Raw genomic sequence first — 25,094 nt, 5'->3', positions numbered from 1 at the left:
TGAATTCAAAACTTTTAGCAAAGCACATATAAAAAAAATTCTCTTCTAGTTTCTAAGTGATGAGAGAGTGAATTCTATATTGTTACTGCGTTTTTTATTATATACTAATGAAAAATTTTGGGAGTCATTCTTCAAGTGGTACACTTCCTCTCCATGGTACACTCTCACTAGGCAAAACATTTTTCTTGTGGTATACTCTCACTACGCAAAGAATTACTCTTATTATTCTCGGTGAACTTTAAAAGATAAAACTAAATTTTAATACTATTAGTATTATGGTGAGATAAAACATTTTTCAAAAATTGAAGTGTTCTTCCACATAATATTATAAAATGGTTTCCATTAAAAAATATATATAAATAGTTTTATGAAGAACTTTAATTATTTCCCACCTTAGCCAAGAATAGAAGTAATTTTCTTGACTCAATTGAAAACAGAGAAAAAAAAAACTTGGATGCTTAATTTAACAATGCTTGAAAATCATTGAAATTCACATAGCGCCAACCAATTTCATAATCACTCAATTGTTACTAGATAGGTGAATAATGTGATTAACATAAAGACAACTTGTTAGGACGTTTTTCTTTAAAACTCTTTTCTATGAAATTTCTTTCTTTCAAATCTAATTCCTTTAAAACTCATTTAAGGCATGCAAAACACATTAATTATAACATAATTTATTCTCTATAAACATATTTAAACAGGTAGGGCTTTGCTCATATGCTAAGCAATGGGTAAAACAATTTAAGTCGTTGGTCAGTAAGTTTATACTTACTATTCCCTGCTTATCACCTGAACTATAGTTACCAAGTTCGTTTTCAATTACATTTTTCTATTAGCCTCTAGTCTTATTTAATAACTCTAGGGTTTGAACTGACTCTGAAACAGTTTTTATAATTCTGTTTCTAAGCAACTTTTTTGGATGGGGGTTCGAATGGAACGTACCCACTATGCTGACCGCATCCTAACGGTTAGTCTGAACGAAAACCCACTATACTAAACTCGTTCTGATTGGGTGTCCGAAACCGAAAGAGTCTCTTAGTTTTGTATTTACTATGTAGCTTGCCCAAACGGACTATGAATAGGATCGGATGAGAATCGGGTAGACTGTAGAGTTGATTATTCCCCCAAAAATTCTCTATGACTCCATTTTTAACATTTCAAGAATTACTTCTTGGTTCTATAAAGTGTTTATCTAATATCGCACATGCACATAAAAACACAAACTTTTACTTGAAACTTTTCTAGTTTTAGAGAAACCCTAATTTTCATAGAAACTTTCATTTCCCAATAATTTTAAAACTAACTAAATTTGGGCCGGACAACGACGCATTTATGCATCTTTTCCCATTAGCCATGCAAGCTCCTACTATATCTTTTGTTGGGGATAATCCCGCTTAGCCCAGCCCATTTCGGGAGTTGCAAAGCCTGCTTTAGATCGAGGGTCCTCTCAAAGGCCCTTTCGGAAGACTCTTGGGCCTTGAGGCCCAGACCAGTCCATAGAAGGATCGTGTGCCTCAAAGCCGGAAGGCCCAGGCCTGGAACACAGCAAGCGGACCATCTCAGGCCCAAGGTGTGAACTGAGTAGCCTAAAAAGTACTAAGTGACCTTAGCAGTGCAAAGAGAATATTGGAGCCCAAAAAGAATGAAGTGACTGTAGTAGTGCAGAGAGAATATCGGCACCAATATACACTTCATAGGGTAGGGGCATCGGGATGCCACCCTACAAGGTAGTAGTGTCAGAAGTCTCTTGCAGTGACGGGACGCCGGGATTGTACAGAGAGATGACAGCAGCTAGCGCCAAGATGCCTATGCGGATACAGAGTGATGACGACAAATAGAGATGCCTTGCTTAATAAGAAAGGAAAGTTGGATCCACGGACGGGGGAATCCCAAGGGACTGTGGGCTCACGACGCCTAGCCTAAACAAAGGCTTATAAATACTACCCATGCCTAGGTAAGAGAGGAAAGGAAAAAAAAGAATATACTTAGATCCTTGACTGACTTAATCATCGGAGGGAGGAACTCCGGCCAACCCCGGGGTACCCTCTTCACCTTGTTTGTTTTGCAACAGTCGGACGACGAGTACAAGCAACCAAAGGCGAGCTGTCCCAAGTCATACCAGAAACTGTACCAACATCTTTATCATAATATCACTAAAAATTATTATTGAATCCAAAGTCCATTAGTGATCCGTGATATATCCAAAGTTTAATGGTGAGTTTTAGTGACACTTTAGAGAGTATTCATTTGAGAGTGTGAGAGCATTTCTCAAACAAGAAACACTAGCACGTTTACAGAGAGACAAAATACAGAAGCAGAAACGGTAAAATGGGCCAAATCTCTTTGGTGGGTCGAGCGAGGTGTGAACGTGAGAATTGAGAGGAGAAAAACCGACAAGCGCGTGGGGGAATGGTTTGCCCATACCATCTTAGCAGAAACCTCAACCAATCCATATCCGTCTACTTTGAAGCACTCTTTGGACCACGTAAGTGCAAGGCAGGCCAATAAGACCTACTAACCCATTCAATCATTCCTCCTCCTTCACCCAACCGATAATCAGTCACGCTCTCACCTACCCCACACCACCAAAAGAAGCATCCTTTTTTTCGATTTTGTAAATGAATAGACAAGAAATTAAATGAAAAGAATAGTAGGAGAGAGAGAGACGAGCGAGTAGCAGAGGTTATGGAGAAGAAGCAGGGAGCAGAAACAGCAGCATCGTCGACCAAGTCGAGGACTGGGGAGCTGAATCTTCCGCTTCATGTGATCGGATTCGAGGTTGAAGAGTTATCCCCACAAAAAGTCACAGGCCGGCTTCGTGTAACCCAAAACTGCTGTCAGGTGGAAAGTCAACCCTCTCAATCTTCTTCCCCTGCCTGCCCCCTCTTCATCTCCTTTCTTTCTTTATTTTTGAAGAATCGATTTCATAGATGTACTTATAACATCGATCTCTGGGAAATTCCCATATTGAAAACAGCCATTCAAGGTGCTGCATGGAGGGGTATCGGCTCTGATAGCTGAGGGGCTGGCAAGCATGGGAGCCCACATGGCTTCGGGTTTCCAGAGAGTGGCTGGGATTCAACTTAGCATCAACCATGTGAAGCGCGCTGAGCTTGGTGATCTTGTTCTCGCTGAGGCCACCCCTGTTAATGTTGGCAGAACCATCCAGGTAACTTCTATTGATATAATTGTCTCTTTCTCATCCCATTATTTTTCCCCTGATCAACAATTCATTATTTATTTATTTTTGGTTATAATGAGTCTTTATGCGACACCCCTTTCTAATATTAGAAAGATGAATGCTTCACATAAAAAATGAATGGTTTATAACAGAGATGCTCATGGGTTTTAAGTTCCAGATTGATTACTTAATAAGTAAAACTGTGTTTTATAAGTAATTTTGAGAAGAAAGTTCTAAATTGACTAATCTTTTTGAGATGATTGAGCATATGTAGCTAGCATTTTTCCATGGGTCGTTACACTTTATCATACAAACAATTAGTTTCTAATTCTATGCTTATCTACTTAGTTCATAATTAAGTTAATTATAACATGAATGCTGCCTATTTAAGTTTTGGAGTATGGTATCATGTAAGACTTATATTATAATGGCATGGTTAATGAAAATTTTGAGCAGGTGTGGGAGGTGCAACTCTGGAAGGTTGATCCTTCAAATTCACAGAGCAAATCCTTGGTAGCATCGTCTAGGGTTACTCTTCTATGTAACATGCCTGTGCCGGAGCATGCAAAAGATGCCGGTGATAGTCTCAAGAAGTATGCCAAATTGTGAACCTGCTGTACTATATATTTGCATAATCTTGCAAGCAATGAATGAAAGCATCAACAAGATGAAGAATTTGCTTGACGTACTTACTAGTTTGCGAAAGAAATGGGAAATAATTAACGACTAATAAATCTGCAGAATTCATAAACTCTGCTATTCAACTGAACTTCTTTACTGTTCTGATTTGGCAATTCCAACTTTTGCTGTTTGTAACCACAATTTACACACTAAGATTCAAGACTAGTATATTAAACAAACTTCAAGAAGGTTTTCTACATAGTGTAGAGATTCGAAATAAAGCAGAGATAGTTCTCTGCAAATAAATTCTAGATGGGCTGAGATTAGCCTGAGAATGCCCTCAATGGCTTGACACTAATTACCACAAAGAAGCGCCTAGCTTCACTATAATTTGAGGGGTTACATAACATAATATAGCAGTTTTATATCACAGAAGTCGGGGAACGATTTATACCAAAAGATTCGTTGATCCTCCATATGCTTTAAGGGTAGTTCCTCCTTCCAAAAGAAGAGGGCTTATTGTTTCTGACTTTCTTTGGGTTTTGAATTCCAGAAATTCTTGACCTTGAAAACCCAGAAGCAGAAAATGAAAATATGCAGCCACGCAGCAACAAATTAAAATGTGAAGCAAGAATTGTTTTTACATCTTCTCTTTAGTACCTGAGATTGCTAAGTTGTAGGGTCAATTCGTTTATCTCAAGCCCAGAAAGTTTGAGAGAGGACAAGGTGCCGGGTACCTCCTCTGAGACAACTCGGGACAATTTATCCAGTGAAGCTGACAATCTTGTAAAAGCCTATTCCAGTAGTAATACATAGGCAAAATTAATAAATTAATTGCATACAAAAGTTCATATTTATGTTTGGGAGTGTACATTTCCACATGGGAACGAACAAAAGCAAAAACAGCAAGCTTACGTTGATAGTTGGAATGGAAATTATAGCCAGGGCGAAAATGGCACCAATGGCCTGCATACCATGTCCACAGTCACAAACATCAGACAACAACAAAAGAGCATTCCATTTCTAATTAATATGTAATATATTTACCATGGAGAGGGCGAAGAGGAGAGAAAGCAGACCCAGTTGAGGAGAGGGTCGAAAGCCTGGAGGTTTGAGTTTGAGGAGTTGAATGGGGGGCAGAGCAGAAGAAAGCGTTTGGCTAAAGGCACCCACAGATTCAGCGGATGGAGACGGGGTCGATGCATTCCAATTGGGTAAAGGTAAATCCCGGAGCCTCGGATGTCGATTTCCGGCCAGTGCCACAGAGACGCTTCCCTGGCGCATTAATCCGGGAAAGACGAGGAAAGGCCTCCCGGCTTTCAGTTTCACTGCCAGTGGATTCCACAGAGGCAGAGAGTAGGGTTGCCCTTGCCCCCACATGTTTCGCATCCTTCCGCAAAATGTTTCTGCTTCTACAACCTTCTCTTCTATAACCCAGCTGTGTACTTGTTTGTCTTTTGTGCGCGTGGACATGAATGGGTGGTTTTTGACTTTTTAAGAAAGGAAAAAGGAAATTTGTTTGGAAAGTTGAAAAGGCCTCCCGTTTTCGGCCCTGCCACAGCGAGGTCACAAATCACAAACTTTTTTCTTTTGGGTGGCCAAAGTTCATTTCTTTTCACCCGACCCAAACAAATAAAGGTGGAATTTAATATACACACAAATATTTATATATTTGAATATTATAATTTTGTGGACCAAGCACTCTCTCAGTTTATTAAGATCCATCTCCTATTTGGCTATTTTCCTTCTTCATAGAGAGAGACGTAGCTCGATTCGCATCGGAGAGATTCTTGGTAGTCTTGGATCGATTGATTTTGACAGGAGGCCAGTCTGTGTTTCTGGGTTCACGACATGGATATCCACGCCCACATGGAGGAAGCTGAGGGTGCTCTCTTTCATTTCTCTCTGATTCGTTTTTCTTTTTGGTCAATATTGTGGATGATGCCCATAATTTCAAAGCCTTGATTGCTGTAGTTTTTGGGTCTAATTCCTTTTCTCTAAAAGCTTATTTAAAATGCGATTACTTGTTTGCATGTTTTGGGTGATCTCAGTTGTGGAAACCAAGGATGGAACTGTTTCTGTGGCTTCTGCATTTGCTGGTTATCAAGAAGGTAGGACTAATAACTTGCTGCTCCTCAGGCTTTTCATTGCCGCACTTTTTCCACTCTATATATGTTTTGGTTCTCAAGTTTTTTGGGTATTATTTAATCACTCAAATTCTCTCTTCTATGCCGTTGAATCGGAATCCAATTACGTTGGTGATACTGTAGAAATAGTTTTTGACTAATTATAAGTCTACCATTAGCTTTGTTAGACATGCCCTTGTTTCAACAGTTAATGCCCTACTAATTATAATTCTACCACTAGCTTTTGATGAATTCTATCATGATTTTCTTTTTTTTCTTTTTTGCTTCTACTAGGTAGGTAGCTTTTCTTGTATATATGTGTACCTACGGCGCCTCACGATTTTAATGATATCTCAGTTACTTATAATAATAATAAAATAAAAAATAAAAATTAATGCCCTTAGAGCTTGGAATATGTAGTACTTGCTTTTGTTGTTCAATTGTTACTCGTGTTACTTCTTACAATTTTTCTTGTATGTCGCTCGTGTTTCCTCAACCAGCTGTACAGGATAGAGACCACAAATTCTTGACAAAGGCAGTCGAAGAAGCTTATAGAGGGGTAGACTGTGGAGATGGAGGCCCTTTTGGTGCTGTTGTTGTGCGTAATGATGAAGTGGTTGCTAGTTGTCACAACTTGGTCTTGAAGAACACAGATCCTACTGCTCATGCTGAAGTCACTGCTATAAGAGAGGTTAGATTGGCAAATAACTTCACCGGTTCAATTCAAACTTCTTTGCTTTTCCGAGTGGATTCGCTAAAGCTATGCATGAAGCATTATGAATTCCCAACTAGCCTCACAAAACAATTGTAACACCCTGTCTCACTTTAAGAAGATGAATAGCTTACATAAAATGGATGGTTTATAAAGTCACTTATGAATGCTAAGTCCGACATTGCTTACTTATTAGATAAATTAAACTTTATAAGTGATTCTAGAGAAGCTGCAAAATTGACTAGACATTTTAGGGTAATAGTGCAAATGTGGTTAATGTTTTCTCTGAATCGCTACAAAAATAGATCCTTTTATATTCTATTTGTGCTTTTCTTCAACAGTGATCTTGTTTCTAGTGTTAAACAATCAATGGAATATTTGTGGTCAAGATAAAAATCTGGGCAGGGAGGTGGCTCTGTGTTACGAACCTGAATTTCAAGTCTGTAACAAGGCAGTAGGTTCCTAGTGGAAACTTGGACCTACTTCAAATGTATGTTTGGAAAATAAACTTCTTCCTGATGATTTTATTAGCACTAGAACAATCTTTAAAGAGACTTACAATGAAATAACTCCCAACTTGATAAGAATCATAATCCTACTTCATAAAACTAATCTTAAAATCCTAATCTTTAAGTACTGCTTCTCTCAGTAAGAGGTCTATTTACTAAGAAGTTACAGTCTTGACCTGATAGGGCAAGTGTTATGTCTGGAGATAATATTCCAAAACAGAAATATCAGATTGATGGTTAGAATTGTGTGATACGGTCGAATTTGGTGAATTTCATGTCTAAATTGATTCAGTTACCACTGCTTCACTTTTTGGACTATTATGTGATTAGGTCTACCACTTGTGGATATGTTTTACATTCCCTCTTCGGCTATGTTTACCATATGAAAATGTGGTTAATAGTGGTTGGCTCTGCTCATTTTAACACGAACTGGTAATGATTTCAGCCAGTTGTCTGATCCAGGTGCATCCTTTGTGAACCCATTAAGCGCTTATATTGTGGACAAACATCCATTAGTCTCCTTTTTTCTTGTGACTGCTATACTAAAAATGATTAGATTGAGGTTACTCTGTGATCAATTGGACCAACTATAGTTCAATTATTTTTCTGCAGTAATTGAATTTGACAGATGGAAGGGGGTTCTCAAGCCTTCTCGGTGGACTTTGATATATTTATTTCAATGAGTAAACTTAAGCTGTTGAGACCTAGTTTTAGGTCCCAATTGTATATGGCATATTGGCTGGCTGGTTGGGAACAATATCCTGCCTGTATCTTTGATAACCGGTAGAAATCTTACTAAATTTTTTTTACTGAACTGTTGAATTTGCTGAAATCAACAAGATAATTAAATGTTACATTTTCATGAAAACTATCATATGCTGTGCTTAGGTAAAGCTGAAGTTCCTTATGAGTCTTAACATAAAAAGAACGCTATCTGGCCTTGTGAAAAAAACTTATAAATGTCGCATTTACGACGTCACGGTTTGCTGCTTCACTCCTGGAGCAGCAAGATAGCTATTGAGGGCATCACAAGAATAACCAATTGATTGACCTGTCAAAGGCCGTGTCAAACCCATAAATATGGTAAAAAATAGACAATTCCCTAACGAGTTTATGCATCTGTTAGTCCTTCTTTCTTGGTTTCTTTATTTAATAATTAACTGGGAATGGAGTAGTGGGTGCTTGTAATTTTTTGCAAAGTTCTAGTGTAATTGGGGAAGTGTGTTTTGTCATTGTTGTTTACCAGGCATGTAAAAAGCTCCAGCAAATTGAGCTTTCAGACTGTGAAATTTATACCTCTTGTGAGCCTTGCCCCATGTGCTTCGGTGCTATCCATCTTTCGCGAATTAAGGTTGAAGATCCTGCTCTTTCTTCGTCTCTCTTCCTTTCCTGGTAGTTGTAGCATACGATATAACATGCTTTGCTACTTTTTTTTTTCAATGCCAGAGGTTGGTTTATGGGGCCAAGGCTGAAGCAGCTATTGCTATTGGGTTTGATGATTTTATTGCGGATGCATTAAGAGGTACTGGTTTCTATCAGAAGGCTCAGTTGGAGATTAAAAGAGCAGATGGTAATGGGGCTATCATTGCGGAACAGGTCTTTGAGAAGACAAAGGCAAAATTCCAAATGTATTGAATTCTTCAGTTTCATCTTTACTGTACTGGCACTAACCATTCATTCATTCTGAATGGCTTCATTTTCAATCCATTTGTTTAATAACTGCTTATACACTATCAAGCTCAACGTTGTTGATATGCTTCATTATGATGTTGTACATGCTTGGTTGTCTGCATACATCCACATTAAATACATCTTTCACAAAGATGGGTAGGGTGATCCTGGAGGTGTTCTTCATGGTATTCACATGCATCTAAAAAGAATTGCTGAACTACGTACTTGCCTAAAGTGTTGATCAAAATTCAAAAGTACAAAGGGTTGTGGCGAATAATGATGATACAAATATAAAGTAGAACTCGTTCTTGAAAACCGTCTTTCAAGGGGAGAGCTAGCCCCAAAAGTTTATATACACAACTAAAATTGCACTTAAGTTACGCGGGACACTTAGTTAGGATCGTAACACCTCCTTGGTGATAAGTAGGGCTTCAACTTGATCCATTCTTTGGCAGTAGTAGCTCAAAATACATAATACATAATATTATCTGGTTTGATTAGGAGTTGTAATTGAAGTTGAATAGGATTACGAATACTAAAACTAAAAAAAATAATGTTATATATCTTGCTGCCTTTTAGTAGTAGAAGTCTCTAGCGTAGAAGAAACATCAACTCTATATGTTAGTGCACATTTCGCTTTCTGGAAATACATGAACAGAAGACTTGCTCTTTATTCAACTATTTTCCTTGAGGTTCGACTGCTCTTGCCGTTTGGTAGTGGTTAGTGAAATCCTAATCTCTTCAGAGGCTCTCTTTCTCAATTGTTTCAACGGTGCTCATGTTCTGCACCGCCAGTAAGTCTTGTCACAAGTCGCAGGAATGGACCTTTGGAATGTCATTTTCTCTTGGCTGGCTCCGTAGTGGCCACGTTGTCTAGAAGGACTAATGCTATCCGTACTAGTATTTACGCTATAAAGACCAGTGCACGCGGATTCACAAAACTCAATATCACTTCTAGAAATTCATATCCGCGTGATGGTTTTGTAACTAATCACATCTATGATATTATTGCGATTAGTATCAGCTATTCGTATATTAAGTAATGGGTCTTTTGAGCATTTTGTGTTTATCGTAAAAAATTAAAAATTAAAGATTTTAAAAGATTCAAGCATGGTGTTTTTGTAAATTCTAATAAATTCCAACTAATATCTAATTCCTATCAATTTCCCCCCCCCCCCCCCCCCCCCAAAAAAAATAGGGATATTTTTAAAATTTTGATAGGATTTAACAAAAAATTCAAACGGATGATTGAAATTGAAAAAAATTGAAAGATGGATAAATTAACACTTTTTAAAGTTTGGGTACATTTTTTCAAAAGTGATGAAAGATCATAGGTTATAAGTGAAGTTTCTCCCCCCCACTTTTTTTAAACCTTAATGTTTTGAATATATATTAATTTCACATTATTTTTACTTTTTGCTCAAATGTTACACAAGAAAGCAACACAACTAATCAAATCATCTACAAAACCTCCTCACAATATATATATATATATATATATATATATATATAAAAGGTATGCAAATAACGGTTTTCGCTAATTGCAAGTGCAAATAACGGATAGCTGCGGATAACAGATACATGCAGTTAATATCTGCTCGCATGTACACCCGTAGTCTGCACCTTCCTATTAGGATGATCGATAACTCGTTGGGCTAACATGGTAGGGTACACATGCATTACATATTGGAGATATACGGATAATGGTTTTTACTAACTGCATCCGTATGTGCGAATTACAGATAGTTGCAGATAATGGATACGGACGGTTAATATCCACCCGCATGTACACCCCTAGTCGGCACCATCCTATCAAGATGATCGATAACTTGTTGGGCTAACATGGCAAGGTACACGTGCATTACATATTAGACGCTTATTTACTCTACTTTTTAAAATTACCATTAGATGTATGATAGCTTACTATTGAATTTTGATCCAAGGATGATCGATAACTCCTCCTTTATGTGCCAAATATGTAGCGATATTAATCAAGATGTGACGTGGGAATCCATTTACACTTACCAAATTTATTTCCTAAAAGTTCATTCTCAAATGATGTGACAATTATAGATGAGATCTACTATTTTAAAAAATGTATCACCACACATCATTTAAAACTGTTTAAACAGTTTCCAATTGGTAGCACAAGCTTCTTGAAAGTTCTTCTTAGAATTCCTGCAAAACAGTAGAGGTCAGTAAGGGTGCTTGCCAGGAGTGTCAGCTAGTTTCATTCCGATGCTTAAGTCAATTCTCATAAGAATATGAGAGAATGTGTATTAATGCCTTAATCAGAATAATTTCAAGTAGACTATAGTTGGATGTTTGTGGGTATTTATAGTAAGGGTGAGAATTGGTTTTTCCTAAAATAGCAGGGACTTGATTATCTGAATGTGGGTCTCCCATTACCCAGATTGTGGGATCTCCACACATCCAGATTGTGGGTCTTCCTGCACCCAGAACATGGGCTTCCACGTGTCTGACCTGTATGTCTTCGCTCATCCGGATCATGTGTACCCACGTTCTAGAACATGAGGTTGCTATGTATCCAGAACGTAGACTTCAATGTTCTCAAGACACGTTCCGAGTATCTCGGGATCTCAATTCTTTGTGGCTTCTTACGCACTACTTCTGGATGAGCTTGGTTCTGCCACGCAGTACGTGGATCATGCAGCCTAACCTTTTTGGTGAATTGATGGGCCCGGTTAACGGACCGTATAACCAGCTTTCTTTGGGACCATAAATAGTAAATGAGTCCGAATTGGGTTGTCAAGTCCATTTACTAACTATTGAAAATATTTTCCAACAAAAACCACTTTTGAAGAAAAAAAATAAAAAATAAAAAGTAGAGCATTTTCCATCTCTTTTACTCTTGTGTATTGATCAGAACATAAGAAAATCTAGAAGGGGAAGTTTGAATCACCGACAAAGAGGTCCAATATAAAGGAAAGCGTGTTGAACAATGGGGCGGCCGGCAATAGACAAGATTTGAATACTTTAAACTGTGCAAAAGGAGAACAAATTTTGTCAGTGCAGTCCAAGTTTGAATAGAATATTCTTCAGGAAAATGATAGGTTCCTTCTTCTTACTATCGATACGCAGAAACAGTTGGGATTTCAATTTTTTTTTTTCAGCTTAATTAATTAAGGTGATTAATTATGATCATGACTTATGGCTGGACTGGTACTTTGTCTCTGTTAATAGGTCTGTTTGTCAAACCCTTGTTGGAGTAAAGAATCCTTCACATGGAACCTGGACTTTTGTAATTGGTTTGCTAACGACAGCTTGACCACATTTTCAACATCTCGACCAATAAAAATTAGATTTACCTGTCTATTCTAACCCTGTTATTGCTTATTAATTATTCTAATTAATGACATTTTAATAGCGTTGGGTACAATAATGCCGCTCTACTCACATGCACTGCTCTTAAAATATGTCTTGCAATATGTCTTGCGGGGTGCGATTTTAAATGTCATAAAAGACTTTAACTTCTTTCATTGGACACCAATTGATTTTCATATAATATGATCAAAAGTTCCATCCAACAAATAGTTTAATAATGACTATATTTCATTTTATAATCAATATTTTGTTTTATTGTATCTAACCGTGCATATAGTGCCGTGTCATTTTATAATTGAGATCTCATGCATTTATATAAATAGCCTCCTTTAACTGCTTATGGTTGAAATATGGACATTACATTAACTGCTCTATCTATACCATGTTGAAAGGGGATCTTAATTCGTTGAAAGGTCTTTTTGCTCCTTTTTCCTTTAAAAAATTGAATATTTAAAGTCATTTAAATAAGTTTTCAAGTCATTTCATTCTTCAATGTTTTATTATTATTATTATTATTATTATTATTTTCAAATAAGTTTAGAAGCCTTTCATCTCAACATTCTTATTTGTATCATCTCAAAGTTGATTTGACTTTTAAAAAATTATTGGATCAAAATTCAATAGTGGTTTATCTCAAAGCTAATAGTAATTTAAAAGCCATATCAATTTTAAGAGGATAAAAAGATAGCAAAAAAAAAAAAAAAAAAATGATTCCTAGAATTACTCATCCATATATGGATTTTAAATTCAATATAATATCCTCCAACAATTTATGTGCTTCTTATTTAGCCCGGTGAATCATAACTAATATATTACGAAAACTATTGCAAAATATCAAAGGTATGGTATTGCTTATGAAGAATTTTCTAGTCAATTGTTCCATGCAATAGGTAATTTTTGTGCTTCATTAGGTTTACATAATATTTGCCAAAATTCATCCTGTTAGAGCATTAACAACAACATTTCTTAGATTTTCCTTAAATTTAGGAATTCAAACTACTTTTCGTTTCCATATTTAAATAAACTCCGCAATAGCTTCTCTTATAATTTTCCTATGTCATTTAAATATTTTTTCAAATAAATGTTAGAGAAAAGTGAAGAAAGAGAAAATATTTTTATACTAAAACAATGTTAAGAGAAGCAAAAGTATTACCCTAGATTAGTAGATTTAGGGTACACTGTTGGTTCCCTTAGTGTTCTCTTGGTTTAGGGAACATAAAGAGAATTTGTTTCATGTGTTTTTTTTTTTTTTTTTTTAAAAAAAAGAATCCCTACATTTAAAAAATAAAATGAGTTTTAAGAAAGCTGATGTTAGTACTCTTAGGTATTTGTTAGCAAAATAGGAGGAAAAAATTGCACACATATAGCATTTTCAATAAGCAAACTAATAATGAAATACATGAAGCCTCACTCTCACTCTCTCTAAGGGTGGGCATCGACTCCATTTCCTTTTTGGCTTCCGCCTCCAATGAAGTCAAAAGAATAAAAAAACCTTCCACGCCACCTCCAACAAAAGTAATTTTTGAATTGACGCCGACTCTGAAAAGTCAGTGACCACTTGAGGTGGCCACCATCATCAAGCGGCCAAAAGAAGACAAGTGGCCGCTTGATAAGGACAAAGAGGATGAGAGGTGTAATGCCCCGCTTCGAAATATCAAAGTATAGAACTAAAAATAATAGGTGAAAAATAGTATAAAATACATGATATGAAATATTGATACTCAAAGAGGATACTTAAGCAAATGATGTATTTAAGACTTAAAATAATGTACATTGGGGGGGGGGGGGGGGGGGGGGTTCAGTCGATCGAGACATAAGTTCGTTTGATTGAAAATTGAAAACAAGGGCACATGTGCGGGTAGGTGAGACATGACGTGCAACTGAAATATACAAAAGAATTTGCAACACTAAGGCCTCGTTTGGTTTGCGGAATGACTATTCCATTAGGAAAAGGAATAACTATTCCTAGGAATAGAAGCTGATGGAATGGAATGATTATTCTTAATCTTTAGTTTGGTAACAACTAATATACATTAATTGGAATATAATCAAAATTACTAAAAAAACCCCACATTATATAAATTTTAAAAATAATAAATTAAAAAAAAAAAACTTAAATTAAAAAATTAAAAAAAAAAAAATTGAAAACTATGGGTGGCCGACAACCACAATTAGTGGTCAGCCACCCCCGGAGTGGTCGCCCGGGGTGGCCAGGCCACCCCCGAGTGACTATGGGGGTGGCCTGTGCCACCCCCAAATCGCCCCGGGGGTGGTGCGACCACCCCCAAAGCCATTTGTGGCTGGCCGACCACCCATTGGTGGTCAGCCACTGTTAAGGGGGTGGGGTTTCGATTTTTCGCCCTTTTTTTTAAAAAAAAAAAAAAGAAACTGAAAGAGAATAAAAAATAATTAATTGTGTTTTTTTGGAAAATCTAGTCTATTCCCATTGGAATAGCTATTCCTTTCATTTTTGATTATTCATTTTCGTAAGGGAATGGGTATTCCAAGGAATAGACCCATACCAAACATAAGAATGACTATTCCATAGGAATAGTTATTCCATTCCTAGGGTCTATTCCGCAAACCAAACGAGCCCTAAGGGGAAACTCTACAACACAAAGCTAAAATATACAATAACCAAGCGTATTTATAGTCGAATACAGTATGATAGTACGATAGGTAGTACACTGTGTATAGTATCAATGACCCTCTTCTTTTTTCTGATTGAAACACTGAATCGGTTATTGTTGATAAGGGTGGGCACGAGGCGGATTTCAGCCATTTTGGCTCCCAAACTCACACTTGCGGGTTTTGAAACCCTTACTCATGGCCCGACTAGTGAACAGTGTAGCCGCATGGTTGCAGGTTGGTGACCTGCATCACGCCGTACCTGATCACCCCCGAAACAACGCCGCATATGGTGGCGAAGGCAAGCAAGGAAGAAGGGCTTGGACTCCTTTGTCCTCCTTAATCTTTGATTCTCTGTAACTCTTTCTGTCTCTCTTTAAAGAGGGTGAGGGGGTGAAGGAAAAAAGGAAACTGAGGGGCTCTTCCTCAGAAATCAGAATGACGAAGGGAGAGGGACTCATTTTTTAGGTTAAGCACTTACGCGGCGCAAGGGAAAATGAAGAACAAAGAGGGGTTAGGGTTTGTTTTAGGTCCTTTAAGGGTTGTGGGGCGGGGTGGAGTGAGTATCCGGGGTTTTAAAATTTGTATATTCGCAACCTGCCCCACCTTGCACATTCTTACAAAACCTGGACCCATAACCGCGAATTTTAAGCCTAAAACCGGTCTAAACAAGGCAGGGCAGGTTTTGCCCACCCTTAATTGCTGATATCCAACACCAGTTGCTCTCCATCTTGGAATGGAAGGTTTTGAAAATTTCTAAATGTGCCAATTTTAGTGCAAACATATAGCTAGATGGGCCGCTTCCCACCATGCATTTGATAGCATTCTCACTTCTTCTTCTTTTGTTTCTTCTGTTCCTATCAAGAGTGACAAAGACTAGGGGTGGGCACGGGCGGGGCAGATTTTCTCCCTTTTTGCCCCTGCCACGCACTCTTGTGGGTTGTGAATTTTTCACCCACAATCTGCATAAAAGAATGGGAATCCGCAATAGGGCGGGTTCGTGCGGGGCGGGGGGGACGTAGGGCAGGGGTGCGGGTTCAGCGGGGCAGGGTGGGTTTGGGCGAAGAAGTGGAAGATGAAGAGAGATCTACTCTCAACGTTCTAGAATCCCATAGACGACCAAGCAAATGAGAGATCCCAACCAACAACAAGGCCAAGCGAATGAGAGATGGATCGGCTACCAATGCCTGTCATTACCAAAATGAAGAGAAGAGGACGGAGGACGGAGAATGGGGACGGGGTGCGGGTTGCAGCGCTAGGGCTAAATGGTAGGAACTAGGAAGAAAAGAATTAAAAAATGAAGAGGGGCGGCGCTAGGGTTATGAACTTATGCAGTTAAGGGGTTTTTTGTTTTATAATTTTCTTCATGTGGGGTGGGGCGGGTCTCCGGGGTTTTAAAAAACTCAAATCCGCAACCCGCCCCGCCCTGCACGGGTCTACAGTTTTTGGAACCGTATCCGAGAAAAAAAAAAAAAAATCTAAAAATTGGAATTTTCGAGGTAGGTCAACGAGTTTTTGCCCACCCCTAACAAAGAGCCTTCTTTGTGACACCTTTTTCCTCAATCTCTACTTTCAAGATTTAGGTGGACATATCAAACAAAAATATAATACATTTATAACTTTTGTACTGCTCTTGTACAACATTTTTTTCAAACTAAACTAACTATCAGATCTGTTTTCCTAGTCTTAAACATCTAATGATTAATTTTAAACAAAAAAAAATTATTTGGATTATACAAAAATTATAATCTTATCATATCTAATCAAATATTACTCAAATCATGAGGGTGGTTGTGGGAGAGAGAGAGCATGGCAGCTGGGGTCGAGCGTTGACCTCAGAAGGCGCGCGGACGTGCGCAGTGTCTTTCATCCATACCTCTCAAAAGAGAACATCAACAACAGTACAACGCCAACTTGTTTATATTAGCCTGCAGCTAGCTAGCGTGCCACCCTTGTTTTCCACGCGATCGACCCAAACAGCTTCGAAGTCTTCTCTCCAAGTCAAGAATTAATCTTGGTCACAAAGGAAGTTTCTTATCTACTCCCAACCCTTATTTATTAATTTCTTTTCTTTTCTTTTTTGTTTTTCAAAAGATGAAGAAGTCTTCGTTAAATGGAGAAGAAGACTTCAAAAGACTACTGGAGTAGCTATATATATAGTCCCTCTTTTGCCGTCAATATTGTTCTTCAAAGTCTACAAATTTTGATCATCTGAAACTCCGGTAACATGAGATCATCGCACTCCGGCCGCCATGAGCCAACTTCAGTAGAGAATATCAAAGAATTTGACTTCTTTTCGGCCGCAAATCATTGCGAGGTAGCTGATCAGAAAAGGCCACCAGAAATACCACCGACGTCACTGACACCAGAGGAACCATCGACTATTGATGTAAGTGCATGTATGAAGTGCTGCGAAAAAGTTGATATTTTGTTGGGAACGTTGCTATATCTAACAGGATGGTAATCTTTTTCAGGCGGCCGGATTGAAAGAACTTCTTGACCTGAATAACGTCGGGCAGAGATGTAAAATTGACGAGCAACCCGTAGTCCAAGTGAGTGCCCTTCGATGATCTATAAGATCTTTGTTTTTTTTTTTTTTTTTGAAAATAAAGAAAAGAAAAGAAAAGAAAACCAAGTCTTTTATCGTACGTATTTCATATGCTGTTTAGTTGAGCATGGTACGGGTGAAGCTTGAGCAGTTAAAGGAGGAAAATCGGAATCTGATGGGCATGTTGGATCGGGCGACCAAGAAGTACACAGATCTTCGGAGTTACCTACGTTTGGCAATGCGACAACCAGCGGCCCGCATTAATAATTATCTGCCGGTAAAATTTGGTTTGTTGTCGTTTCCTAATTAGCTCTAACTTCAACTACTACAAATACTAATACATATTAAGGGTGCGTTTAAAATTGCGATTTCATAAACAATAAGTGCGATTTTAAACCAAATCGCAGAACATAGATCGTTTGGGAACTGCGTTTTTAAAAATTGCGATTTGAAAACGCAGAAAATCTGCTTTTTCAAATCGCAGATAAGATGATGCTTTTTTGAAAACGCAGAATTTTAAAAGGTAAATTCGCGATTTTAAAGGCTAAACTGTGATTTTGCCAAACGCTTAACTGCGTTTTTAAAAATCACTTTTTTCAAATCGCACATTTTAAAATCGTTATTTTAAATCGCACTTTTTGAAATCGCAAACCCAAACGGACCCTAAGACGTATGCATATGCATGTAAGTCAGTATTGATTGGAGTTTTGAGGTTAAGGCAAAATTCAAAGAACTAACGTTTTTAATTTATGATCAGCATAAATGGATCCTGCTTCTTAAATCAAAAAGTATTGAGTCTACATTTTTTTTTTTTGAGTAATAAGTATCAAGTATACATGTGTTAGTATAGAAAGATTTGAGTCCCATATTAAAAATATATCCATCATAAGTGTGAGGGATTATTAGAATATAGTTGGGCTCAAACACAAAAGTGTAAGCTTTGGGTTAAGCAGTGTCTCAATATATATGCTATATTAACGGGCTCACCAAAAAACTCGATGCGCATGGTATAACTATTCCTAACAGAAAGCATGCTGACCACCATGATATTAATCCCTTCTCCAAGGGTTGTTTGGCCTCTGAAACAAAAATGTTTGATTGTTGGCCCCTAGCATAGCTTGAAGTACCTACAAAACAAAGGAGCAAAGGGTGGCTCGTCGACGCATGATACCAGCAAGGACACTCCAATGCTTAAGTCAATCGAGTTTTCTTGGAAGGGGTTTAGCTATAAGGCACTAGAGAAGGGGTGTGTTGTACATACCTTTAAGGCTTTAACCAAGGATTTATGCCCTTCTTTGTAGTGCGTTTCTCTTTAAGGTAAGACTGCCTGTAAATGAGAGTACAGGTGGTCAAACCCCCTCATAAGGAATATGGTGGGTTCTTGGGGATCCCTTTCCTTTCTGGTATTTATCTCAAGAGAAATGCTAATGGTGTGTTTAGGTATTGAATTTTTAGAATCAGAATTGAATTCTTATTCTCTTTACGAATTTCTAGGCAAATAGAGTTTAGAGTTTTTTTTGAAATTGTGTTTGGGTGTTGAATTTTTGAGATTGAAAAGTATTGTTTTTTAATGGTAGGAAATGATTAGAAATGATTGAAGGTATGAAAAGTTATGTATAATGATTGGTGTTATGAAAAGTAGTATAGAATTATGATTGAAATAAATATAATAATTAAAAAATGACTTTTAAAAGGAAAATTTCATACTTAATTTAAATTAATTATAAAATTTAAAAAATATGGCAACAATGATGTTTGACGCAGTAGGTGGAAAAAGGAGAGCATTTGATGTAAAGGCCGTTTGAAAAGTAAATTCTAATAAAAAATAAATTTATTCAAAAATAAATAAATATACATATTTTTTAAAAAAAATTAAAATTAAAAAAAAAAACAAAAAACAAAAAAGAAAAGGAACAAAGCAAGGGGTGGCTGGGCCACCCCTTGCTTTGTTCTTCTTTTTTTTTTTTTTTTTTTTTTAATTTTAATTTTAATTTTTTTTTTAAAAAAATAAGTATATTTATTTAATTTTTAATAATTTTGAAATGGAGAGTTATAGGGTGTGGGCACATGGACGATGTTTGAATCCATTGGACGGATCGGATGAAAAATAGTCTACAGTTTACGCATCCAAAGGCTCAAATTAAGTGAAACTAGAATATGGTGTACAAGTTTTACACCGTGTATATCCCTGTGGCATCTTTACCTCTGATGCAGCAGGTGGGAAAAGGTGAAAACTTGACGTAAATGATGTTTGATTTTCGTAGCATTTATGGCGTGGGAAGTCGAGAACTGAACATTGGTTTTCCAATCGTATTGCGGAATGGGCGAGATTTCTGACTCTCTTAAGTAATGAAATTCGGGTTAAAATTCGGGTTTTTGGCCGGTTGAATGCGGGTTCTCGGGTTTTGAAAAAAAAAAAAAAAAACCCGAAAAGAATAAGATTTCTTCTCTCTATCCAAATAGACCATTATGTGTTTCAATCCTATGAGATTGTGATACATTTCCCAAAATGATAGATCACATGAGATTGTAACACATCATTTGGGAACCAAACTTTGGAGAAAATTTTTAGAATATGTAGCATTTATCTTATCTCAAAGGATCTTCTTCTGATATGGTGTGAAAGTCCGTATTTGATGAGTTAGTCAATGACTTGCCTTGTAAGGATCGCCTGCCATATACAGGTGCTTCGGTCAAAGGCAAAGCCACCACCAACCCCCGGCCACACTCAAGGTTTATATCATGCGGCCAGTGGCCAACAGATCCCTAGAGTGTCGCCCCTCGGCGGATGTCTGTCGACTAGCATTATGCTCGGGGGTCACCTGTTCCCTCCATGGATTAAGGAATTGTGAGCTGAAGATCATAAGGTCCCACGAGCCACAGGCCTTGTGGGCAGCTGAGGCTAGAAGGGTAGCCAAGGGCCCATAAAAGGGCCAGCGATATTACCTATCATTGTAGTGAAGGGAAAACTTCGTACTTTTGGATAACTTTCCATACCGTACCTCTCACTGTTGCTCAAGGAATGTATGTATGCATGCATCTTATGAATCATATAGATATTTAGACAAGACACTTGTAGTATATCTTGTAATTACTCTTGCAACTTGAATGAGGCGACCATTTATATATATGGTCCATTTTCTTTTATTTACATAATCTTTTCAAGACAATTTGATCATCTATGACACCCAAAAAAGTTTGTTCTACGTACATTGGGTGATCGTGGTAAGTCTCATTTTGGTTTTTTATTAGGCCCGATTGAGCTATATAAATTATTTAAAGAAACTTTAATTGTAATTTGTCTAATTCTTTTGAAGTGATAGTACTACAAATGTAGCTAGCGGCGATTTTACTTCATATTGTACCATTCAAAGTTCAAAGTAATGTTATTATTCACCCAAAAAAAAAAAAAAAAAAAAGAGAAAGAAACTAATGAGTACGTCGTTACACCATGTTTAAATCAGAAGGATGAGAGAAATGATCAAATAGATGGTTTGTGGCAACCCAGCAGGCAGTCCAAAGACGAGCCAGTGCCATCTAGTTCAGTATTGGATATTAATGAGCCTTCCCACTCAGACGACAGGACACAAGAAAGAGTGGCTTCTCCAGAAAAGAAGATGGTCGAAGTAATATCAAAGGAAATGGATCATGATCATATGATCCTCAATATTAATGGAAGGAAACGTATGTCCAGAGACAGAGACGATGAAGGTGGTGTTGATTATACATCCCAAGGTCAGGGGGACAATATACCATCTCATGTTTCTTGTAAGAAGGCAAGGGTGTCCATAAGAGCTCGATCAGATGCCCCTTTGGTAGGATCTTTTTCATTCTTTTCTTCTTTCTTTTTACATGCATGATTACATGAACTAATATAAGACGGAAGAAATATTTTGGTTTTTCAGATGATCGATGGATGCCAATGGAGGAAATATGGACAGAAGATGGCAAAGGGTAACCCTTGTCCACGTGCTTACTACCGTTGCACCATGGCCATTGGGTGTCCAGTTCGTAAGCAGGTAATTAGAATAATCTTTCATATATATATATATATATATATTCGAATTAATTATCTGCTCAGCAACACTAAACTTTGGCTTTAAGATTAGGAGAAAATGTAAAATCAGTTCATTGCATCTTTACAAAATCAGTCCATAAGGTTTGAATTTTTTAGAATAGATCTATAGTTTACACTAATGATATATCAACACGCGTGTATATTAGTCTATGTACATATTAGCACATTTGGTTGTTGGACCAATAAATTGATGACACATGACTCATATCAATCTGACGCATTATGTGACAATTATATGTTCCACGTGACAATTTAACCTAAATTACAAATATACCCTAAATAAAATAAAATAAAATAAAAAACAAAAACAAAATAAGAGTGTTGATTGGCCTCCCCCCACAAAGGAGTGGTCAGCCATCTACCATCTATAAGGCCGACCGCCCCTCATCTAGGACAGCCAAGGCCCTCCCTAAGGAGTGAGGATGATCAGGTATTCTCTACTATGATAAGCCACCACAACCGATGCAATTTAGCTCGGCCATCAAGCCCAAATTGAACCACCAATTCCTTTGCAATTCCAATGTGCAAAACAAATAAGGGCACAAACACGATCAAAGCCCCCCAAAATAGCTGATTTTGAGCCCCACAAGTCCTTCAAGTCCTCATCCTCTTCGATCCCGGACTTGCCCACCAAGAATTTCACTAGCACCACCAACTTCGCTACCATCAATTCCAACTGTAATAACAAGAACTACTTGTGCAAGTCCTCGGTCTCGAGCTGAGCCTCTCTGTCTAGCCTCAAGGACACTTGCTCCTCGAAAACCTCATGATTATGAATTCTCCAAAATCAGTCTCTCCATCAACAACTTCTTTACCAAGAAATTTTCCTCCTCGTCCTTCGCATGACATTGCTTCGTTTGAAAGGAGGTCATTGTCTTGGAAGCTCCGTTGTCCCATTGAATTGCCAAAGTTCCATGCCTAGGCCTTGACGATCAACTGGAGAGGGGCGACCATTCCTCATCTGATATGGTAAAAATATGGCCGCCCTTATGGGAGAGGTGACGTAACGGAAGACTTGGTAACAACAATCAGAAGCATTTGTGTCTTCTGACCAAAAGATAAAACAAACCCTAAGGCTTAAAGGAACAATAAATTATGCAGAGTGTTTGAGAAACTCTTAGATTTTATAATAATTCAATAGTCATCCTTTGCATCACAGACTCATGTATAAATATTAGAGAAATACTTGTAGTGAAAGTAAACACACTCTTAGTACGTAGTGAAAGTAAACCTAATCCTAGTTAAGAAAATAAATAATTAAATCATACTAAGGAAAGGAAATAAAGTCTTAATTATTAGACAGAATAAAATCAAATAAAATCTCCAACTTGATGGTCACGTCTGCTCTGCTTAGATTATCACCATTAATGCTCCAGTTGTTCACGTTTTATCCGCGCCTTCCTTCTTGGTCTCGATCGCCTGTCGGGATCGCTTACCCTTGGCGATCGCCTCTTGATTGAACCCTCGGAGATCGCTTCTCGAATATGGCTTGCTGATCACTACTTGGATGGAGGTCTAGCGATCATTATTCAGGTGTGTCCTACATCAAGAGGGGTATTTCACAACACTCTTGTGGGGGGGGGGGGGGGGGGGGGGCGCTTCTTTTTCTTTTTGCTTTTATTTTTTAAATTTTTTTTATGTAGGATAGATTTGTAATATAGTAAAGAAAATTGCCAAGTGAAATGTATGATTAACACATGGCGTGTTAGTTTGTCAGATATGAGCCACATGTCATTAATTTATTCGTCTAGTGATCACATGTGGTGTTAACATGAACTGATATATATATATATATATATATATATATATATATATATATATATATCATTAGTAATGATGTGTCTAATTCACCACGTATGCATTAACTTTCTCTATAAATGCTTACATAATGATCATTTTTATACAAAAACAAACCATATATGAGGATCTATTCTATAAAATTCATGCCAAAGGGATTGATTCTATAAAGATGCAAACAACATAAACTAATTTTGCATTTTTCCCTTAAGATTATGTATAATATATAGTTCATGCTTTCAAGTACCTGCTATTAAACCCAGCACAATACTAATTTTTTCGCTTCATAATTAACCCTAATCTTTTTTTCTCTCTTTAAACTCATGAATACGTTCGATGCATGTCACAACAGGTGCAAAGGTGTGCCGAGGATATGTCTATCCTCACAACAACCTACGAAGGAAACCATAACCACCCTCTCCCACCATCGGCCAAGTTCATGGCTAGCATAACATCAGCAGCGGTGAATATGCTACTTTCCGGCTCAACCACCACCAACATTAGCCCCTCAAATTCTGGCCTCTTCGCCTTAATGTCCAAGTATCCCTCTACCATGGCCACCCTCTCCACCTCCGCACCACATCCCACAATCACACTCGACTTAACCCACACACCTCATGACCACATCACGCAATCGATCCAACGTCAATCTGTCTCACTACCCTCCCCATCCTTCGTTCCGCCTCCGCCGTTGCATGGATGTGATCCACAGCAACTCACAGGGCATCCCTTGTACATGTCATCTATGCTGCCGACATTATTTCCAGCAGATAAAGACAAGCACCATCGTTCCATGGTGGATATGGTCAGCGCAGCCATTGCCACGGACCATAACTTCACAGCAGCACTAGCTGCCGCTGCTTCCTCTATCATGCGTTCCACTCAGAGCAATAGCCATGGTGGGCACGACGACCCTTCTTCTAAAATGCCTGGCTCCCCACAACTTCCTCAGTCCTGCAACACTTTCTCCACAATTTAGTACTCCACAATAAATCACTTTCAACGGTAATCTTCAATGGCTATTTGTACTGTTGTAAATTTGTATTCCCCACGTGCAACTACAGTCTACAGGGTATGTTATAATTCTTTGTCTATATTATAAACCATGGTATGTAATCAATCAAAGAATATACAATTCATCACTTTAAACATTTATTTCAGTTTGATTTTTGAGTCCAACCGGACCCATCCTAACGGAGAGTAAGGTGTCCGTGGACGACCAATGTGGATCCTAAAAGAGGGGAATAAAACAAGATCTTATTGAAAACCGTTGGAGAACGAAATTAAATCTTTCATAGAATGTGACATTTGGAAATAGATAGTTTTCCTTCCGTTTGAGTTGGAAGAATTTCCTTCTTTCAGTCCAATCTATTAAATTGACGCGTATAAATAACATGCATTTTGAACATGTCAGTTTAGAAATTCTGAACTTTGAATCGGTTGTCTCGTGATCGATCCATTTGTCTCGTATTTTTAATAATTACGAGGACTGAGTATATTTAGAAGAGGAAATCCGGCCAATGTCCTCCAATGACAAGTGTTCTAAGCCTTGTGACCTGTGAAGTGGACGACTATAGCAAGTTTCATGTTGAGGTCACATGTATCGATCACTTAGAATTGGGATATGCTGACTAATGTATGAAAAGCCATGTCATGGCATTATGCAAGCCACAACGTCAAGGCGCTTGATCCTTTATAGGTTTTAAGGTTTATGGGCATCCTGAGCCCAGCCTCCAAGCAGGCAGGCAGTCAGAAATTGTCACGGGTACCTCTCTAAAGATGGAAACTTGAGGATGAAAGGTTGAGGAGACAGGAAGAGAAGACTTGCAGGAAGACTTTGAAGGAATAATCGAGAAGAGAGAAGGAGTTCGAAGA

General features: G+C 37.9%; 4 protein-coding genes across 4 annotated transcripts; 3 read left to right on the top strand and 1 right to left on the bottom strand.

Moving 5' to 3' along the window:
* Positions 1-2,517: 2,517 nt before the first annotated feature.
* LOC133851545 (1,4-dihydroxy-2-naphthoyl-CoA thioesterase 1-like) lies at positions 2,518-3,868 on the top strand. The gene is made up of 3 exons (XM_062287989.1): positions 2,518-2,844; positions 2,981-3,172; positions 3,641-3,868. Exons 1-3 carry the CDS (start codon positions 2,689-2,691, stop codon positions 3,791-3,793), a joined length of 501 nt encoding a protein of 166 aa, XP_062143973.1. The 5' UTR covers positions 2,518-2,688; the 3' UTR covers positions 3,794-3,868.
* A 138-nt stretch (positions 3,869-4,006) lies between these two features.
* LOC133851524 (uncharacterized) lies at positions 4,007-5,329 on the bottom strand. The gene is made up of 4 exons (XM_062287969.1): positions 4,853-5,329; positions 4,721-4,771; positions 4,466-4,599; positions 4,007-4,369 (listed from the first exon to the last, which is right to left on the bottom strand). Exons 1-4 carry the CDS (start codon positions 5,276-5,278, stop codon positions 4,288-4,290), a joined length of 693 nt encoding a protein of 230 aa, XP_062143953.1. The 5' UTR covers positions 5,279-5,329; the 3' UTR covers positions 4,007-4,287.
* LOC133851534 (guanosine deaminase-like) lies at positions 5,324-8,926 on the top strand. The gene is made up of 6 exons (XM_062287978.1): positions 5,324-5,443; positions 5,561-5,690; positions 5,857-5,916; positions 6,432-6,622; positions 8,399-8,503; positions 8,599-8,926. The coding sequence occupies exons 2-6, from the start codon at positions 5,657-5,659 to the stop codon at positions 8,785-8,787; spliced, it is 579 nt and encodes a 192-aa protein (XP_062143962.1). The 5' UTR covers positions 5,324-5,443; positions 5,561-5,656; the 3' UTR covers positions 8,788-8,926.
* A 7,825-nt stretch (positions 8,927-16,751) lies between these two features.
* Positions 16,752-24,370, top strand: LOC133851514 (probable WRKY transcription factor 47). The gene is made up of 6 exons (XM_062287962.1): positions 16,752-17,185; positions 17,271-17,348; positions 17,466-17,621; positions 20,809-21,159; positions 21,250-21,363; positions 23,572-24,370. Exons 1-6 carry the CDS (start codon positions 17,024-17,026, stop codon positions 24,196-24,198), a joined length of 1,488 nt encoding a protein of 495 aa, XP_062143946.1. The 5' UTR covers positions 16,752-17,023; the 3' UTR covers positions 24,199-24,370.
* Positions 24,371-25,094: the final 724 nt, after the last annotated feature.

The sequence above is a fragment of the Alnus glutinosa genome, chromosome 1, assembly GCF_958979055.1.
Source record: "Alnus glutinosa chromosome 1, dhAlnGlut1.1, whole genome shotgun sequence".
Taxonomy (NCBI): Eukaryota; Viridiplantae; Streptophyta; class Magnoliopsida; order Fagales; family Betulaceae; genus Alnus; species Alnus glutinosa.
This window is presented reverse-complemented; position numbering and strand designations above follow the sequence as displayed.

Bases quoted from the DNA above. Each gene is read 5' to 3' on its own strand.
- LOC133851524 (XM_062287969.1), bottom strand. From the start codon at position 5,278: ATGTCCACGCGCACAAAAGACAAACAAGTACACAGCTGGGTTATAGAA. The intron at 4,772-4,852 runs GTAAATATATTA...CATGGTATGCAG, and splicing joins TCCTCTTCGCCCTCTCCATG to GCCATTGGTGCCATTTTCGC. The intron at 4,600-4,720 runs GTAAGCTTGCTG...CTACTGGAATAG, and splicing joins TTTCCATTCCAACTATCAAC to GCTTTTACAAGATTGTCAGC.
- LOC133851545 (XM_062287989.1), top strand. From the start codon at position 2,689: ATGGAGAAGAAGCAGGGAGCAGAAACAGCAGCATCGTCGACCAAGTCG. The intron at 2,845-2,980 runs GTGGAAAGTCAA...TATTGAAAACAG, and splicing joins TAACCCAAAACTGCTGTCAG to CCATTCAAGGTGCTGCATGG. The intron at 3,173-3,640 runs GTAACTTCTATT...AATTTTGAGCAG, and splicing joins ATGTTGGCAGAACCATCCAG to GTGTGGGAGGTGCAACTCTG.
- LOC133851514 (XM_062287962.1), top strand. From the start codon at position 17,024: ATGAGATCATCGCACTCCGGCCGCCATGAGCCAACTTCAGTAGAGAAT. The intron at 17,349-17,465 runs GTGAGTGCCCTT...TATGCTGTTTAG, and splicing joins ACGAGCAACCCGTAGTCCAA to TTGAGCATGGTACGGGTGAA. The intron at 21,364-23,571 runs GTAATTAGAATA...ATGTCACAACAG, and splicing joins GGTGTCCAGTTCGTAAGCAG to GTGCAAAGGTGTGCCGAGGA.
- LOC133851534 (XM_062287978.1), top strand. From the start codon at position 5,657: ATGGATATCCACGCCCACATGGAGGAAGCTGAGG. The intron at 5,691-5,856 runs GTGCTCTCTTTC...GGGTGATCTCAG, and splicing joins CCACATGGAGGAAGCTGAGG to TTGTGGAAACCAAGGATGGA. The intron at 6,623-8,398 runs GTTAGATTGGCA...GTTGTTTACCAG, and splicing joins AAGTCACTGCTATAAGAGAG to GCATGTAAAAAGCTCCAGCA.